The sequence below is a fragment of the Rhinichthys klamathensis genome, unplaced genomic scaffold, assembly GCF_029890125.1.
Source record: "Rhinichthys klamathensis goyatoka isolate OS25496 unplaced genomic scaffold, OSU_Roscu_1.1 h1tg000482l_1, whole genome shotgun sequence".
Lineage (NCBI taxonomy): Eukaryota > Metazoa > Chordata > Actinopteri > Cypriniformes > Leuciscidae > Rhinichthys > Rhinichthys klamathensis.
This window is the reverse complement of record NW_026606969.1, coordinates 352,917-367,500: the sequence shown is the minus strand read 5'-3', so window position 1 is coordinate 367,500 and position 14,584 is coordinate 352,917. Positions and strand designations below refer to the sequence as shown.

General features: G+C 37.5%; 1 protein-coding gene across 1 annotated transcript in view; it reads right to left on the bottom strand.

The window, feature by feature from the left end:
• The window catches only part of LOC130072191 (gamma-aminobutyric acid receptor subunit pi), a 117,832-nt gene that overhangs the window by 1,495 nt on the left and 101,753 nt on the right, over nt 1-14,584 (bottom strand). Inside the window, exons 7-9 of the mRNA XM_056237204.1 lie at nt 9,209-9,346; nt 5,774-5,926; nt 3,355-3,548 (exon numbers count right to left, since the gene is read on the bottom strand). Of these exons, the coding sequence (XP_056093179.1) occupies nt 3,355-3,548; nt 5,774-5,926; nt 9,209-9,346 (485 nt within the window). The remainder of the gene's footprint in view (nt 1-3,354; nt 3,549-5,773; nt 5,927-9,208; nt 9,347-14,584) is intronic.

Below are 14,584 nucleotides of genomic sequence, written 5' to 3'. Positions count from 1 at the left end.
AAAATCAGATACAACACAAACTAGAATGAGGACACCTTGACACAACTACAGTGCATAATACATAATTTACACACACACACACACACACACACACACACACACACACACACACACACACACACGTTCAGGTTTGACAGTAATATTGTGAAAATTCCAAAATACTTTAAAACAAAAAATGTTAAACTTTGACAAAAGAGTCGTTTTTATTGTTATAATAATGATTTTTATAATTTCTAAACATAAATCTAAAACATTTAATTAGGCTGTAATTAAGAAATCCATGTTATTTTATATAAAAAATGTTATTTGTTTTCCAGTAGATTCCAGGCACTAAAAGCACATTTTTTATGTTCTCACCATTAATGAAATTGAGAAATGTAGATCTATTTTATGGTGTATTTTACATAAAATGTTGCTATTTTATTTAAACGTATATTTAAATTATTACAAATTGAGGCACATAAATAATAATAATAAAAAACCATAAAAATTACCATAAATTCCCCAAAACTGCACAACTTTACAGTAAAAACATTAATAAAGTGAGTGATATTACGTTTGTTCAAAAAAAGTTGCATTATGTTACAGAATCACATTTTACTGTCTGGTTATGTAAGCTAGTTGGACAAAAAAAGGAATATTGTTGCTCTATGTGTAATAGCATAGCAAACAACATAGCATAACATAAGTGATATATTAACCTATTTTATTAAATGCATTCAGGAGTTCCTTTGCCCATATAATATTAAAGCTAATAAGGTTAAGCGTATTTGGCTTGCTGTCCGGATGTTAATTGGAAGATTAGATGGGTTCACTCCTCCCGAAATTACGTTGTGAACTTCACTAATATTATAATGAGATGAGTGGTAGCTGTATACATATCTATCTTTTCCACAAGTACAGTATGAGCTAGTGTTGTCAAAAGTACAGACTTCGGTACCAAGTCGGTACTGAAACTTTAAAAATGTGATGCTTTGAGCGCTGTTGAGCGGAATCATAAACACCTCTGATTGGCCGTTGTACTCACGCGCTCATCGGATACGTCTGTGATTGGCTACAATGATCAGCGCACGGAAGTGTTCGAGAGCACAAGCAGGCGTCTATCAGCGGACCGGTCCTGGTTTCAAACGCTCGCGTCAGAGTTTCCGCTAGAAAAAAATGGTGCCGGTCAAAGTAGAGGTTTCGTTTAACGGACATTTTGATGATATGCCGGTCAAATATCGCCTCTTAATTAGTCAAGTTGAGGAAAACTGGAGGCAGGCTATGTAACTTAAAAAATTACATTATCAGGCCGTATAGAATGCAACATGTTATTATTAGCCTGACTTTCAAATAGACAGAAAAAAAACATGAAAGTCCGATTGGCGTCAATCAACACCAATTGTTTTTTACTATGGTTTCACACACATTCACTTTTTGAAACATTGAGGCACGGATGTACCTAATACAAATAAATAAAACATCTCCAGTTAACTAGCAGATCATTCATTTAGTTCGCTATTAACTAAGAGATCTAGCGCTAAAATCAGTTGTTTTTGAAATCAAGCTGAGCGCTCGTGTCCGCTGCTATCAGTTGCATGGACGACGCGCTGCGCGAGTTGCGCAATCTTCACTCGGACGCGCGTTTCAGTCGATCGCCGTTGCGGAGACTCTACACAGGCGAAGCACTGCTACTTGGGCGCAACACCTGAAATAAAGCTTGCCACAAAGCACCGGCGAAAGTAATGATTATGCAAACATTTGAACTGTTGATAAATTGATAAAGTTGACGATGCAGACTCGCCATCTTCGCAGTAGTGAACGCACCTAGAGAGAGAAATGCACACTTCATAGTGTGCACGCGCCGGCGCCTCCGTGTCTTGATTATATTGTCCACTATATTTGCTTCTTATTTATTAATCCAGGCAAATTTGTTGATGAAACATTGATTAAAATGAAGATACAATTTATACAAAACAAAATAAACTTTAAAGAAAGGCTTTCTACAAAACAAAACTAAATAAGTGGTCAAAATCATGTCTGACCCATTCCAAATGTTTTCCGATATATTGGTCATCTTATGATCCTATCTTACTCATCTCATGCGGTTCCCTTTTCATATAATCAACATAGATGAAATAAAAAAATAATAACATTATATTATTTATAAATATGAAACGTTTTATAAATATGAAACGTATGTTTAAGTTTTTTAACTTATAATAAGCGTCACTTATAATGTGTAATTAACTTATAATGTGCGTGCATGTGGTGGAGGGGTGCGATTTTCGAATAATAATCAACCCAGCGATCTTCGAATATTATTTTTGCTTGAAAATTTCGTTTAGTATAAATTGTATCTTAATTTTAATCCATGTTTCATCAACAAATTTGCCTGGATTAATAAATAAGAAGCAAATATAGTGGACAATATAGCGAGATGGCGATGGCGAGTCTGCATCGTCAACTTTATCAATTTATCAACTTTATCAATAATTCAAATGTTTCATGCATAATCATTACTTTCGCCGGTTATTTGTGTCAAGCTTTATTTCAGGTGTTGCGTGATATCTCTGCGCCCAAGTAGCAGTGCTTCCAAACATGCATTTGCCCTACATGCATCTAAATGTAGGGGAGACCGTGAATAACCACAATAAAAAAAAAGAATAAAAAAATGGTGGAGTGTTCCTTTAAGGCTAGCCTGCCTGGGCCTGGCCATATCTGAAACGTCTCACTCAATCGTTCGTTGTTTAGGTCTATATTACAGCCGTTCTAGGCGTGCGCTTTATTTGAAATGCAGCATGCGATGTTGTTTAATAACTTTCAAACGGTAGAGCCTGTTCCTTTATAACATAGCCAAAGATCGGTGTATTTTTGCTTTATACATTTTAGGCTTATTCTCAAATTCATATTGTGTTAGGGGGGCGGGATTATTAGGCAATTTTAATCTGACAATTTGACGGAGAGATTTAATTTTGTCGGACATTTCATTTTTTTTTCAGCCAATGTCCGGTAATTACCGGACGACGGAAACCCTGGCTCGCGTGTGTATCTGTCTAAGCGCTCATTGAAGAGCGTCATTGATGTATATTTACAACATGTTTTTGAAGCGCTGATCCTTGTAGCCAATCACAGACATATTTGATGAGCGCGTGAACACAACGGCCAATCAGAGGTGTTTACGATTCCACTCAGCGCTCAAAAGCCTCACATTTTAAAATTTCAGTGTACCTTTGACAACTCAATAATAGTGCTGCTTACCACAGAAAACACCACCGATGATGATGATGAGCACAGTATGATGATGATGATGATGAGCACAGTATGATGATGATGATGATGAAGGCCGTGATGAGTCCTCTGCTCGTCTCTCACCACGAGTGCGCTGTTGCAGTCGGGGTGGTGCAGCGTGCAGAAGTGGGCCACGGCGTACTCGATCAGCGCTCCGAAGATGAAGCTGAAGCAGATGCCCAGGTACACGTCGATGGCCTTGATGAAGCAGTTGGCGTTGGGCAGAGACGTGCGGGCGCCCATCATCAGTGTGGTCATCGTCAGGACAGTGGTCACGCCTGTAACAAGCACACACACACAGTGCGAGCTCTGAACACTGCTCAGTGTTTATGAGACATGAGAACATCAGCTAGTGGTGGTGCAACGGATCGCAACATTCACGGTTCAGATCATTTACGGTTTTTGAGCCATGGATTGGATCACTTTTCAGATCAGCAAAAAAAGGAATTTTTTATATATATATATATATATGGGGGGGGGGGTTGTAACTTTGCTTTTCAATTAATTATTACTTAAAGCTCACTTGGGGCCCTATTTTAACGATCTGAAACGCAAGTATCAAGCGCAAAGCGCAAGTAACTTTGTGGGCGGGTCTCGGCGCTGTTGCTATTTTACCGGCGGGATAAATGCCTCTTGCGCCCGACACAAGTTTAAAGGGGTTGGTCTGAAATAGCTTCATTATTCATAGGTGTGGTTTGGGCGTAACGTGAAATAAACCAATCAGAGCGTCATCTCACATTCCCTTTAAGAGCAGGCGCGCATGTTGCATGGCGGATTTGCTATTATAACGGCGGATTTACCGCCAGGAGCGGTTCACAGCCGAGGAGACCGACGTTCTTGTCAGGGCCGTGAAAGACAGAGAAGTGACGTTGTATGGGGATGGGAGATTTTTTTTTTTTCTGGTTCTTGACGGACAAACTAATTTGTCAGATGTCCTTATATACATATGTGTCTTGCCACTATTGGGCAAACAGGTCTGATCCGTCATTACTACAATTGAAAAATTAAAAAATGTGGGTAAATGTGTAAGCTAGATTTAGGCCTAGATTTTTTTTACATCTTCGTGGACACAATGATTTCCCTCATGTGTTAATATTTTTCCTTGTTATAATGTATGATTTGCAAAAATAAAAACTGCTGCATCTGTGTTGATGAGAGAATCAAAGTGTGTGCGCGTTGTGCACCCGCTACATTATGGCCAAGCATGCGCGCTTAAAACAGCATTATGAACAATGCGCCACTGACTTTAGACTAGGTTTCTTCTGGTCAGTGGCGGAATTGTTTTCACCAGGGATTGTTTGTGCCGAAACACGCCTCTTTTTTGCGCCGACCCGCCCAGGGAGCGCAAGTTCATTTCCTAGTTTACCGACGTGCGTCTGTGGAGGGATAAGCCTGCTTTGCGCGGGTGCAAAATAGGAATGATACATGCGTCGGTGTAGAAAGTCATTTGCGCCGGGTGCAAGATAGGGCCCTTGAAGTTCTTCGATACTACATCAAAAACTATTAGCCTAACTGATAAAGTTCAAACATTATTAAAGACACGAGAACAGTCAGTCATAAAATAAGAACAAATTACAAGCAGAGATGAATACTAAATAAAGTTACAAAGTCTAACATCTAGTCTAAAGGGGTAGTGGGTGAGTGCCTTATTTATTTTGTTGGCTAAAAGGCCTCCACTTTTTCTCCTGTTTATTGGTTAGATAAGGAGGAAGGGTGTGTAATTGTATGTTTTGTTTCTTTTATTTTGATTCATAGGGAAGTTAGTTTTCTTGTGGGGAAGTTAGTTTTTGTTTGTTTATTGTTTCAGGCATTAGCTCACCCCTGACACTTTTTTTGCTTCCAAACTGTTTGGTTTTTGTTTCTTATTTGTTTAAGAAATTGAGTTGTTAATATCCAGAGAACAAGAAGATTAAAATAAAATGGGTAAATACGAATAATTTGTTTGGCATTTATGTTGCACCCTGACCTAGACCCGGGACCGTAACACTTTATTAAGCTTAAATTCAGAGGATGAAATCCAGCGGGAACTGTAAAGTCGCGCGCTGTCCTACGTCACCGGAGTAATTGCCTATGATCTTCACGGTGCTTTAAGCACACTGTGCGATTTTAGCCGCGATTTGGCCGCCTGACAGCCTGGGAAACCCCAGACAACTTCCGGTGGGAACGCAGACAGCAATAGGTCTGGGGGGAAAAAAGTTCCAGGGACAAATTGTTCATCGTCATATTCATCCTAATTGCATGCACAAGTTACAATAATTTATGAATTGCATCATTAGTATTACACAGAAAATCCATTTTAATATTTATGGTCGGTAAGATTTTTTAGGAAGACGTCTCTTATACTCGTCAAAGCTGCATTTATTTGATCAAATTGTGAAATATTATTCCAATGTAAAACTGCTGTATATAGTAAAGTGTCATTTATTCCTGTGATCAAAGCTGAATTTTCCCAGGACAAATTGTTCCGTGTTCAAATATCATACAATGAAATGCACAACTGTACCTATGCAAATGCGAGCGGGGACAGACGATTGGCTGATCCAGAAAGAGACCCAGGACAGAACCACTAGCAGGCTGGAGGGAACGTAGGTTTCCAGGATGAAGTACAAGATGCTCCTCTTCAGCTCGAAATGAAAGATCAGCCTGGGATAATTTCCTGGGAAGAGAATCAAAGAATCTTTTCTCAGTGATATAAAACTTTAACGCTAAAGTAAAAAGTATTCTGCTTCAAAACCATCAATAAATCAAGAGATTTAGAAGTTATCGGAGTGGTTTCTATATGTCACTCGTCAAATTATGGGAATAATGACCTCATTGAAATATGAGAGTGAATCCACCAGATTATTGTTTAGGAGTCACACTGATAAGTAATGAAAAAGTTATTTTCGAATGTTCTCTGAATGTTTAAAAAGTCAAATTTTTAAAAACGTTTTAGGGCGTTTTCACACCTGAAAGTCCGCACCAAGGTCCGAACCAAAGTTCACGTTTTGATACATTTTATACTTTCAGAAAGTTTTGGTTTGGTTTCACACTGCAATTATGCGAGCGCACTAAAGAACTTTACGTGACTTGCGTCCTGTCGTCATCATCTATGTTGGCTACATCTTGACATCATTGGTTTGTAAATGGATGTGCGTCTGACGTCAGCGTGTCGTCAATTCGGCGGGTAACTTTGACAACATGAATGAACAGACGCATATCGTTGCAACTATATTGTTATTTTTATGTCATAATTACCTGCAGCACCAACTATACAAAAGGCTAGTTCAAATTCGCCAAATGAACGTCCTCATTGTGCGAACATTTTATCGTCGCCGGCAGGAAAGGAGGAGAAGACTGCAAGTTGACTTTTTATTATGTCATCAGACCATACTTCAATTAAAAACCTCGTCTCCTCTTCTACCCATGTGCCACGGCTCAACTTCCTGTAAAAGGTCCGAAAGTCTGAACCATACAGAAATGCTTTCACACTAGAAACGAACCAAACCTTTGTTCAGTTTGATCCGGACCGAGACTACCTCTTTTCGTCGGACCACATTTCATCTGTTTGGTCCGGACCGTGGTTTCACACCTGTAATTTTGATTCGGACCAAACTGAAAAGTCCGAAAGTCCGGACCAAACAAGGTAGGTGTGAAAGGGCCCTTAAAGTTTTGTCTTGGTTATGCGAACATTCCGTTTTGCAAACATTATGTGAACGTTCTCTGAACGTTCCCCAAGAAGTAGTAACTAGGGCTGTCACTTTACGTTCGAAAATCGATTGCACAATCGATCGGACCAACCAACACAAGTTTCGAAAACGAAAATAGGGAATCGATTTTAACGCCCTTTTTTTTTTTTTTACCAAAAATGTGTTTTAGGTGGACAGATCAATACAGCACACAGAACATGTAGGATGTTGGAAAATAACGTCTTTTCTGTTCACCAAATGCTTTTAATATTCGCTATTACTTCAATGCAATTGAACAAGCGCCGTTATTTGTTGTGTAGTAGGGGTGGAACGGTACATGTATTCGTACCGAACCGAAACGGTACGGGCGTCACGGTTCGGTGCACGAATTTACACGGAGAATACACGGTATAAAAATAAATAAAACTTGTGTGCAAATCAATTAATGTAATGCGACTGTTAGATACGCGGGTTCTTTAGGGACACATAATCTGTACCATCGGCTTAGCTCTGAACGTGCGTTCACTTCAAACGTTGGCTTATACGCGCGTCCTATTCGCTTTGGACTAGCGTCGAACTAGACGCGATAGACGCGAATTTAACGCTCTATTCGCGTTTGGTGTGACCACATAATGAACAGGCTGCGATGTCAAGATTGCAATGCTGGAGTGTGTGTGTTTGTGTGTGTGTGTGTGAGAGAGAGGCGCGGCCGCGATCGAACAGTGGAAACATAAAAAACATACTCCGTCATTTTGTTCATACAGATCATTAAACCTGCAAAGTGTTTACTTATATTTGTGTACACTCGCAATAAAACACAACATTGTGCTTTTGTCACACTGTAAACTCTCGTCAAACTGTAACCTACAACTGTTACCCAACCAAAATCTCTCTCTCTCTCTCTCACACACACACACACACACACACACACACACACACACACACACACACACACACACACACACACACACACACACACACACACACACACACACACACACACACACACACACACACACACACACTGTTTTAAAAGCAAAACATATTTATCCAACTCCATTTCAAAACAGTCTGTGGGTCCCATCATTTGGACATTCATCGCATTGGTTTTCATTTCTTGTCCTCAGAGCACTAATCTTACACATTCTACATTGATTAAAAAAGAAAATCGAATGTGTTTTTAATGGTAGTATTATTTTACACAGAAATCAATTATTTTTAATTCAGATGAGAATGGTGTTACATTGTTAATTAATAATGTTAATTAAAATTAAGGAAAACAAATATATTGATCTGAAATATAGCAAATAAATTTTAAATTAATTCAGGTACAATAACATCGCAAGGTCTTTTTGTCTTTTTATTAATTTAATAAATAACACAATTATATAAAACTATTGTCAGTGCACTACAAATAAACTGGTTCTATGCCTTTATTAATAAAACTTATTTAAAAAATACAATGCCTTCTGCATTTTTGTTTTGCTTTTCCCTCCATTGTACCGAAATCGTACCGAACCGTGATGTCTGAACCGAGGTATGAACCGAACCGTGACTTCTGTGTACCGTTCCACCCCTATTGAGTAGTGACGTGTGTGTTCAAGTACGCCAGAAATGAGCAGATTCTGCAATACGCTGTATTTAATATATCATGAGGATCACGAGTTGCGTATTTGCGCTAAATCCGCGCAGATTTGTCTTACACGAACTTCCCCAGCAAAGTGAGTAAACACAGAAACACGCCGGATTGGCTCGTGATTTGACAGCGTTTCCCGCCACAGTTCATTTATACCCGCATTTGGCGGGTCGAGGGAGTTAATCTCAATCCCTGAATGTTGCGCTCCTGTTTGTCATTGTGCACGACACTTCACGTCAATAAATCATCAGGAATATTGCTGACTTGTGCGTCTCAAGCGCCTCTTTACGCTCGTCCTAACGCCTGTTAGGTGTCCGTGGATTTGCCTGTATTTGGTGTTGAAAATGGAAACGTCTTTAGACATGGAAAATCGATTCATGAACACTTATGTCTCAAAAATCGAACATTTTCACAAAAGTGACAGCCCTAGTAGTAACATTTAAAAAATGTCCAACTAACCGTTCCAATGTATATACATTTTGAGAACATTATTAAAGTCCAGATTACTATGAACAAACGTTTTAATTAACGTTACTGGAAGAACGTTTGTTCATAACATTGACAGAACGTAATGAAATGATAATAGTTAACTGCTCATCAGACATCTGCCTGCAGTGTGTGTGTTCTTGTGTACCTGTCTCATACACGGCCTCAGACGCGGAGGTGTAATGGTCCTCTACGGTGTACTGGGCCAGTCTCAGGGTGTCCAGTCCGCTCACAGACTCGTTCCCACGCGCCCAGTTAAACATCACGTCATTGACATTATAACCCCCTGTGGACAAACGATTATGAACAGCAGATGTAAAAATCACACTTTAAATACGTGGGAAATAAATCAGATGCATCTCGTCATATATTCATCTTCACAATTTACAATAATTTATGAATTGCATCATAAGTATTACATAGAAAATCCATTTAAATATTTATGGCCGGTAAGATTTTTTTCGTCAAAGCTGCATTTATTTAATCAAAGATAGTGAAATATTATTCCAGTGTAAATCAGCTGTTTTCTATGTGAATATACAGTAAAGTGTAATTTATTCCTGTGATCAAAACTGAATTTTCAGCATCATTACTCCAGTCTTCAGTGTCACATGATCCTTCAGAAATCACTCTAATATGAGGATCTGATGAACATTAAGCATTGAAAATAGGAAATATTTTTTGTAAAAACTGTGATACATTTTATTTTTCAGAATTCTTTGATGAATATAAAGTTCAAAAGAACAGCATTTATTTGAAATGGATCTTTTGTAACATTATTAATGTCTTAACTCTCACTTTTTGATTAATTTAAAGCATCCTTGTTGAATAAAAGTATTACTTTCTTTAAAGAAAAACACTTTTGAATGGTATTTCTAAATATAAATGAAATGTACATCAGGTTTCACATGTTGTGTCACTTGCTTTGATCAGTAAAAGCCGAAGTTTAAATGTTAATGCTAAAGCAAAGATTTCAAACTTTCAAATAAAAATCAAATATCCTCCCAAATTAAATTATATGATGATATTTGCTTATGATGTTATGATAAACAAGAAGAGAGTTTGATATGTGCAGGTTAATTTTAGAGTATATAAAAAAAAATGATTTGAGCATAAAATCAGGCTAGAGGTGTGAATGCATTAATTCATATTTATTTACATATTCAGTTATTAATAATTAGATATCATTTATTGATGTGTAAGTGACTATCGGATTTTTCAAATATAAATGTCCACATGTGTCAGTGTGTAATATCAGTGTGTGTCCTCTTGGTGGCGCTGTGTCACAGTAATAAGATAATATGCAGCCGTAAGATCGGTTTTCTTGCCATGTGATGTTCATTAATGTGTGTTTTCCCATGTGACTCCCTGAGGACAGCAACAGCACATGACGGAGGAAGAGACTGTCAACATCACTGCTGTTTGTGTGACACTCACATTACATATCTGTACAGTAACCCAAGATTTAATAAAGACTTTGCATGGCATGCGATTCCCACACGACGAGACTTTAAGCATCAGACACAAAGATGGAGAATCTCTCGGTTCCTGTCATCGTTAAATAAATATTTAACCTCAACTTCAGATGCCTTCGAGCTCTACGTCGACACAAAGCTGAATACTGTACATTTCCAAAAAATAAAAATCATAAGAATGCATAAGAATGGGTGGACTAGACACATCAGGCATTTGTCACATGATGTTGATGTTCAAAATTATTGTTTTTGCCATTTGCTTTCAAACAAGTCAAGTTTAAGATTAATTCCTTCAACCTTCTGAAAGCTGGAAGCTTGTTTCCGCCACAGAATGAAAAATAAAAAAGGTAATTGCGACTTTTTCTCTCACAATTCTGACTTTTTTTCTCACAATTGCGAAATATAAAGTCAGAATTGCGAAATATAAAGTCAGAATTGCGAGATATACAGTCAGAATTGCGTGAAATAAAGTCGCAATTGCGTGTTATAAAGTCAGAATTGCGAGATATAGTCATAATTGATTGATATAAAGTTGTAATTGCGTGTTAAAAAGTCAGAATTGAGTGAAATAGTCGCAATTGCGTGTTATAAAGTCAGAATTGCGAGATATAAGTCAGAATTGATTGATATAAAGTTGCAATTGCGTGTTAAAGTCAGAATTGCGAGATATAAGTCAGAATTGATTGATATAAAGTTGCAATTGCGTGTTATTAAGTCAGAATTGCGTGATATAAAGTCAGAATTGCGTGAAATAAAGTCGCAATTGCGTGTTATAAAGTCAGAATTGAGTGCAATTAAGTCGCAATTGCGTGTTATAAAGTCAGAATTGCGAGATATAAGTCAGAATTGATTGATATAAAGTTGCAATTGCGTGTTAAAGTCAGAATTGCGTGAAATAAAGTCGCAATTGCGTGTTATAAAGTCAGAATTGCGAGATATAAAGTCAGAATTGATTGATATAAAGTTGCAATTGCGTGTTATAAAGTCAGAATTGCGAGATATAAAGTCAGAATTGCGTGATATAAGTCGCAATTGCGTGTTATAAAGTCAGAATTGATTGATATTAAGTTGCAATTGAGTGATATAAAGTCAAAATTGCGAGATATAAAGTCAGAATTGCGTGATATAAGTCGCAATTGCGTATTATAAAGTCAGAATTGCGAGATATAAAGTCAGAATTGATTGATATAAAGTTGCAATTGCGTGTTATAAAGTCAGTATTGCGAGATATAAAGTCAGAATTGATTGATATAAAGTTGCAATTGCGTGTTTTAAAGTCAGAATTGCGAGATATAAAGTCAGAATTGCGTGATATAAGTCGCAATTGCGTGTTATAAAGTCAGAATTGCGAGATATAAAGTCAGAATTGATTGATATAAAGTTGCAATTGCGTGTTTTAAAGTCAGAATTGCGAGATATAAAGTCAGAATTGCGTGATATAAAGTCAGAATTGAGTGAAATAGTCGCAATTGCGTGTTATAAAGTCAGAATTGCGAGATATAAAGTCAGAACTGATTGATATAAAGTCGCAATTGCGTGTTATAAAGTCAGAATTGCGTGATATAAAGTCAGAATTGCGTGATATAAAGTCAGAATTGAGTGAAATAGTCGCAATTGCGTGTTATAAAGTCAGAATTGCGAGATATAAAGTCAGAACTGATTGATATAAAGTTGCAATTGCGTGTTTTAAAGTCAGAATTGCGAGATATAAAGTCAGAATTGAGTGAAATAGTCGCAATTGCGTGTTATAAAGTCAGAATTGCGAGAAATAAAGTCAGAATTGCGTGATATAAGTCGCAATTGCGTGTTATAAAGTCAGAATTGTGAGATATAAACTATTGTGAGAGGAAAAAAGTAATTTTTTTATTTTTCCTTATATTGGCCTGATAACTCGCAATTGCGAGTTTATATCTCACAATTCTGAGAAAAGATGTCAGAATTTCGAGATATAAACTTGCAATTATGGGTTATAAAGTCAGAATTGCGAGATAAAAAGTCAAAATTCTGTCTTTTTTTCCTCACAATTGTGACTTTATTTCTCAGAATTCTGACTTCATATCTCGCAATTGTGAAAAAAAAGTCGCAATTATTATATATATTTTTTTAATTCAGTGGCGGAAACAAGCTTCCATACTTAACTGTGTCATGTGATGGTATTTACATCATGCTGGCATTTCTGGGTGTTTTTTCTTATAAGCACACACAACGTAACTCGAGTGATCAGTGAGCAAACGCGATTGTCTTTAAGCAAACTGAATGTTTATTTGAAAGACTGTGCAAATAATTCTCAAAATGTGCACAAGTAATCTTTTCATGAAAAATACACTAAAAATTGAATAATAACTCCACATAACATGTTCATGTGTAAGATTGTGCCAAAAAAATATCTTTGCAAAAAAATAAATCTGGTCTTAGAATTTGGAGCAAAATGTGCTTAAATTAACTTTTTATGGAAAATGAACTCAAACTTGCACAAGATCTGCACATCAATGTTCATATGTAAGATTGTGCAAAGAAATCTGAAAAATTTCTGCACAAAAAAAAATCTGGTCTTTTATAATTTGGAGCAAAATGTGCTTAAATTATCTTTTCATGAAAAATACACTTAAAATTGCACAAGAACTGCACATTATGTTCATATGTAAGATCGAGCAAAAAAATCTGAAAAATGTCTGCAAAAAAAAATCTGGTCTTAGAATTTGGTGTAAAATGTGCTTAAATAATAATCTTTTCATGAAAAATACACATAAAATTGCACAAGAACTGCACAGAATGTTTTGCAAATAATTCCCAAGAAAACCAAGACTTTTAGAACTTGGGACAAAATTGTCATGACAATAAAAATGTCTTAATGGTCTTGAAATTAGGCTTCAGTTAATGCATAAGAAACCTTGTTTTATCTTTTGATTTGTGGAGAGTGATACGACCCAGATGTTTCCTGAGATCGGGCGGACGCTAGCAGCTTTCTGCCGTGTCATTAGAGAAAGACCCGGACAGACTTCAGAACCTCCTCTAACCCTCCTACTCTTCTCCCGCTGCGCTCTTACATAAACAAGATGTGGAAGAGAGACAGGCGGCTAAAGAAGAACCAGAGGATCAGAGAACGGCAGTCGGGCGGAGCGATAAAGAGAAAGATAAAGTCCGCAAGAACAGAAAGCAGCTCTAGGTCCCAAACGACAGCATATCAGGTTTCATGCGCCACAAAATTGACCCAAATCTAGTAGCTGTCACACACACATCATGCCAAACGCTTCTGAGGTGCATCTTCTGTCTGTTTATATTCCTTTATAATATGACCTTCAGTGCACGGAAAATAAACAGACATATTTGGACGCGACTTCTATAGTTGTGCGACCCCAACATGTTCTTATAAAATATGTATATGAAGCATTGTGCAGTACAGATGCTTGTTCCAGGGTTCGCACAGACGCTGTGAAATTAAATTCCAGGACTTTCAAGGACTTTTCAAGCACTACTTTTTTGGTTTTCAAGGCCTTCAATCAGAGATCTCACTTATCAAACAATATCTTTATTATCTTTTTAAATTCTAAAAAAGGTAAATAGATAAACAAAAATAAACCAATAAAACAAAATAGTACAAATAAAGAGCAGCAGATGCAATGACTGGCGTAACTGTAACCATTGAGAGGATATTCCCTTGTTCAAACCCCCCATGACTATGATTGACCTGAAAAATTATAGCTGTATCATATCAGTCCCTCCAGAAAAACGCGATTATGCGATCGCATGATTTAGTGCAGGGGTCTCCAACACGTCGCTCGCGAGCTACCAGTAGCTCGTGGCCTGATTGGAGGTAGCTCGCCAAGGGGCCGTTCACATATCGCGTCTTTTGTGTGCTCAAGTTCGTTATTTCAAATGTAGGCGCTTGGGCAAGCGCGCTCATAATTGAAGCGACGCGCTCATTTTTTCCAGGCGCAGCAAGAAAAAAATCTCTGAATGTTCTCAGTGAATCTCAGAAACTTTTCAGAAGCGCACCACAGGTCATGTGACAAGAACCAACCATCAGCTTCACCCTTTCCGTAACAACA